The sequence below is a fragment of the Octodon degus genome, unplaced genomic scaffold (assembly GCF_000260255.1).
Source record: "Octodon degus isolate 3935 unplaced genomic scaffold, OctDeg1.0 scaffold00197, whole genome shotgun sequence".
Taxonomy (NCBI): Eukaryota; Metazoa; Chordata; class Mammalia; order Rodentia; family Octodontidae; genus Octodon; species Octodon degus.
Window position 1 is genome coordinate 1,851,671 of NW_004524773.1, and position 5,473 is coordinate 1,857,143.

Sequence of the window (5,473 nt, forward strand, 5' to 3'; positions counted from 1 at the left end):
GCTTGTCTAAGCAGGTGCTTTAGACCACTGAGCTCTCTCTCCAGCCCATGATTACATTAATTATAGAAAATTTTGTACCTATACTATATATCTTTTTAATTAATTTATTTTTTAAATGTATTTAGTACAGGGTCCCCAGGGTCTCACTACAAAGATTGGACTGCTAGTGATTCTCCAGTTTTCAGCCTCCCAAGCGCTGGGTTTACAGTCACTTGCCACCATGCCCAGTCTTGTACTGATATATCTTGATTTTTTAAAAAAATGATGTTTGTTTGTTCGTATTTGAGACAGGATCTCGCTAAGAACTTCAGGCTAGCTTTGAACTCACTATGTAGCTCAGGCTGGCCTTGACCTCTCTATGATTCTCTCGCCTCAGCTTCATGAGTGCTGAGATTACAGGTGTATGCCACCACACCCAGCAGATGCTCACTAAATGAGAGGAGATATTATAAATTACTCTCCTAAATCTAGATGGCAGCACATTTTTATAAATGCATGTTTTAATAAAGCACATCTGTTGTTAACTTGAGTTCCCCAAGCTGATTCCAAATTTCCCTGTCATTCTCTCCTACAGTCTATTCGCTACTCAAGGGGCAGACATAGGAAGATTTAATGCTGATGAATTAATTGGATCGATTATCTCGGCTCTTTTCCTTACACGTTTGGTTCTTACTCCTCGGCGATCCTCAGCAATGTCTCCAGCACCGCCTCCCGCTGAAAAACCGCCCTTGCGACTCTGTGCGCACGCGCAATATTCCGATTGGCTCAGCCCTGAAGGAGTGACGTGCAGCATCGGCCAATGGTGTCGTGAAGAAGGTGGAGCAGCTCATCGAGAACACCCACATCCCTGCCCCTCACTGAATATTCATGAGAGGCTAGTTGCCGGAGTTGCACGCCGCGGTAGCAGCCATGAAGTGAGGAAGGGGCTGGGAGAGCTGGGAAGGTGGCGGGGGCCTGGAAGATGGGGGGACGGGTGGGTGAGCCTGTGGCCCCGGCGGAGAGAGGGGAGGTTGAAGGGGTAGGGTAAGGATGCTGCCGGGCCCTGAGAGGCGGCAGCGGGACGGAAGCGGGTAGACGCTAAGGGGACCCAAAGTGGCCCCTGGGGAGTTTGGAGACGTCTGGCTCGATGGCTGAGGGCTTGGAGGCCAGAAAGGGGCGGAGGGGACGGGACTGACGCGCAGACCCACGCCAGGCTCAACGTGGACGGGCTGCTGGTCTACTTCCCCTACGACTACATCTATCCGGAGCAGTTCTCCTACATGCTGGAGCTCAAGCGCACGCTGGACGCCAAGGTGGGGGCCCGGGCCGCGCTGCCCGCCTGACAGGTGGCACAGCCTCGCGTGGGTCTGCAGCCGAAACTGCAGCACCTCTGGGCTGTGGAAGTCTGAGGCCTTGCAGCTGGATATGGTGGCGCATACCTGTAATCACAGCAGTTTTGGAGGCTGAAGCAGGACAATCGCCACTTTTGAGATCAGCCTGGGCAAGTTGGTGACTTAGCGCGGCGTCCTTGTTGCAAAATTTAAAAAAAAGGAAGACTAAAAAGAAAAAGGGAAAGAAGTTGTTGCTGTAGCTCAGGGTTCAACACTGAGGGAAAAAAAAAAAGGGAAAAGGGGGCCACTGATCTTGCCTCGGGAATCCGGAACTGTTTGTTATCTAAAATAATGGCTAATACTAGCCGCAGCTAACATTTATCCAAGACCCAGTCTCCCAGTGCTAGAATGTATAGACTTTATGGAGTCCTACATGGCTTGGAATCCAGGAGCCACAGAGCTGTACACCTTTAGGCAAATCATTTAACCTTTAACCTGTAAAACGCGGACAGTTGGGGCTCGGAGCTCCCTAGTGTGTGGGAGCAGGCCGGAGGTACCATCCCCAGTACCATTTTTAAAAATGGAAGAAAGAAAAGCTGGGGGATAGGGGCTGGGGAGATGGCTCAGTGGAATAAGCGCTTCTCTGGCAAGCGCAAGGGCCTGAGTTCAATCCCCAGTTCCGCAAAAAAAAAGCTGGGGGATAGTGGCAGTCACCTACTTCATAGCTTGGAAGGGTTGTGGGACTTCATACAGGAAAATCAGCAGTTCTGATGGCCAAGGACGTTTGCCAATGGCCAGAGTGCTGTTCCTCACACCAGTAGGGGAGCAGAGCTCCTGGAAGCTGGCATGTAGGCACAGGCTTTGGAAGCTACGAACAACCTACCTTACAGTTAGACCTCATAACCAAGTGTTTTCTTTTGCCAAATGTCAGTAGATCAGAGGTTGAGCGACCCTGATATAAACAGCACTAAACACAGAGTACATGCTGTGGGAGTTTTATTTTCAACACTGGAAATTGGGCCCTGGCCTTTACACTGAACTATATCCCCAGCCTTTTTTTAAAATTTTGAGACAGAGTCTCACTAAGCTTCTAAATTGCTGATGCAGGGCTGGAGTGCAGGGGTTATAGACCTGTGCTACTACCCCAGTGCTATGGGAGTTTTTGCTTAGTTAAAAAAGAAAGGCGGGCTGGTGAGTTGGCTCAGTGGTCTAAAGCACCTACTTAGAACAAGCTTAGCAAAGCACAGGGACCACGGTTCAATCCCCCAGCACCACATGCCAGCCAGCCCCGCCCCCATGGGCTGAGCTCCCCCCCCCCACAAATAAATAAATAAATAAATAAAGAGAAAGGGTTAGGCTAAGGACATAGCTTAGTGACACAGTGCCTGCCTGGTAAATGCAAGGTTCTGAGTTTGAAGCCTAATACTATGAAAAAAGGAAGAGCCAGGCCTGGTGGCACCCACCTGTAATCCCAGCACTTGGGAGTCTGAGGCAGGAGGATCATTGCTCAGTTTGAGACCAGCCTGGGTTAGAAAGTGAGATCAAAGGGCCAGCCAAATAGCTCAGTGAATTAAAGCACCTGCAAGCAGGTGTAAGAGCCAGGGGTTCAATCCCCGGGCCTGTCATACTGGCCCCGCCCCTGGGGCGTGCTGAGACCGCAATTGAGACTGGGTGGTGTGGTGGCACGCACCTGTAATTCCAGCTCTTGGGAGGCTGTACACAGGCGGATCACTATGAGTCTGATCTAGTAGTGAGACCCTGAACACCCTGTAGACCCTTCCCTAAAATACAAAAGAAAAAAAAAAGTGAGTTCAAGGCCAGCCTGAACTGCATGGTGAGACCCTGTCTCAAAAAGGATTCACTGTCAGATACTATGTCATATACTGTACCTATGCCTTCTCATTCATGAGTAAGGGCTTCTTACACCATCCCTATCCCAATTCCCAGACCTGTCTTACTGGGGATATGAGTGAGGGGTCATGCATGAATTACCTTTCTGCTGTCATTTCTTTTTTTGGCAGGGGTGGGGGTGGGGGTACAGGGAATCGAACTCAGGACCTTGTGCTTGCCAGGCGGTGTGAGTAAGGGCTTCTTACGAGGGCCATTTTAGAGATGTGGATACTGTGGGCCAACAAAGTAAAGATTCTTGCTTAAGACCCTCAACAAGAAGGTGGCAGAAATGGAATGCAAGCCCCCTGCCACTGGGGTGCAGACTTTTAACTGCCCCATTGGCTTGATGTTCCTGGGTGGTAGTATGTGGGAGAGGGTCCCCTGAGGTTCTGAGAGCCTATCTCTTGTCCCTCCTGCCCCAACACACAGGGTCATGGAGTCCTGGAGATGCCCTCCGGTACTGGAAAGACAGTGTCTCTGCTGGCCTTGATCATGGCCTACCAGCGGGTGAGCGACCCTTGTGTCCATGGAGGGGAAAGTGGCAAGGGGCTGTTTGGGGACTGAGCTACTTGTCATTGACAGGCATATCCATTGGAAGTGACCAAACTCATCTACTGCTCAAGGACTGTGCCCGAGATTGAGAAGGTGGGCTGCCCTTACCAGCCTTCGGGTCGGGCCCTTGGATAAGAGATGGGGCCTGGCTGGCAGGGCTTGTGCTTCTCTGAGGCCAAGTCCCTCCCACCACCACTTGAACAGGTGATTGAGGAGCTGCGCAAGTTGCTCAACTTCTACGAGAAGCAGGAAGGGGAGAAGCTACCATTCTTGGGGTTGGCTCTGAGCTCCCGCAAGAACCTGTGTATTCATCCTGAGGTAAGCACCTTTTCCCACCCTGGGCCTAGGCTTGGGTTGAGTCAACTTCCACCCAGCCTCACCATCCCAATCCCAATTCCCAGACCTGTCTTACTGGGGATGTGAGTAAGGAGTCATGTGTGAATTACCTTTCTGCTGTCATTTTTTATTTTTTGATTTATTTATTTATTTATTATTTATTTATTTATTTTTTAATAATAAATCTTCATACTTTATTTTATTTATTTATTTATTTGTGTGTGTGTGTGTGTGTGTGTGGCCAGCTCAGCCCACCAGGGGGCGGGGCTGGCTGGCATGTGGTGCTGGGGGATTGAACCGCGGTCCCTGTGCTTTGCTAAGCTTGTTCTAAGTAGGTGCTTTAGACCACTGAGCCATCTCACCAGCCCCTCATTTTTTTTATTTTTTATTTTTTTATTTTTTGGGGAGCCGGGAGAGATGGCTCAGTGGAATAAGCACTTCCCTGGCAAGTGCAAGGGCCTGAGTTCAATCCCCAGTTGTGCCCCCTCCAAAAAAGTCTACAGAATTATTTTTATTTTTTTTGGCAGGGGCCGGGGTGGGGGTACAGGGAATCGAACTCAGGACCTTCTGCTTGCCAGGCAGGTGCTGTGCTGCTGAACTATATCCCCAGCCCCTGCTGTCATTTTTGACTTCTCCTTTGTGGCCTCATGAGGGACCTCCTGCAGGGACCATTCTTACACTCCCCTTGCGTGGGAGAGGTTGAAGGCAGCTGCTGAGGCCTGGTTTCCTAACTCTGACACTTAATCACTTGTGTGCTTTTGGATAGGAGATTTCTGCTATCTGGGCCTCAGTCTTCCCTTCTGTAAAACAGGGACAATTAAGTCCCTGCCTCATAAAGTTGATGAGATTGATTGGGAGGGTGCAGTTGAAGGCCTTAGCATGTATAAAGAGCTAAAGATGTTAGAAATTATCATACAGCCAGGTTCAGCGCCCATGTGTTTAATCCCAGCACTTGGAGGCTGAGGCAGGAGATCATGATTTCAAGGGCAACCTGAATTACATAATGAGACCCAGTCTTAAAAGAAAAAAATAAGGTATTTGTGTATATAATAACATTTGATGTAGAATATTGTAGTTGTTAACTTATATTACAAAAACAGTGTGTTTATTGTGTGCCAGGTGCTGGGTTTTTTTTGTTTTGTTTTGTTTTTTTGTTTTTTTTGAGACAGGGTCTCACCATGTAGTCCAGGCTGGCCTTGAACTCAGGCAGTCCTCCTGCCTCAGCCTCCCAAGTGTGGGATTACAGGTGTGCACCGCCATTCCCGGCCAAGCACTGTTCTAAGCAGCTGAGGTCTCCTAGCGCACTTGCCACATCACATTATTTGTAAGAACATTGAGAAATAATGCAGATGGCGGTGAGGACAACACGTCAGCAGCTGATGAGC

At 49.4% G+C, this 5,473-nt stretch overlaps 1 protein-coding gene across 2 annotated transcripts in view; it reads left to right on the forward strand.

Moving 5' to 3' along the window:
• The first annotated feature begins 867 nt into the window (after positions 1-867).
• Positions 868-5,473, forward strand: part of Ercc2 (ERCC excision repair 2, TFIIH core complex helicase subunit) — a 15,196-nt gene continuing 10,590 nt past the window's right edge. For both annotated transcript variants that reach the window (XM_023704466.1, XM_004644307.3), the window contains exons 1-5: positions 868-914; positions 1,193-1,292; positions 3,630-3,707; positions 3,783-3,845; positions 3,957-4,070. In XM_023704466.1, coding sequence (XP_023560234.1) covers positions 910-914; positions 1,193-1,292; positions 3,630-3,707; positions 3,783-3,845; positions 3,957-4,070 — 360 coding nt within the window. In that variant the 5' untranslated portion in view covers positions 868-909. The remainder of the gene's footprint in view (positions 915-1,192; positions 1,293-3,629; positions 3,708-3,782; positions 3,846-3,956; positions 4,071-5,473) is intronic.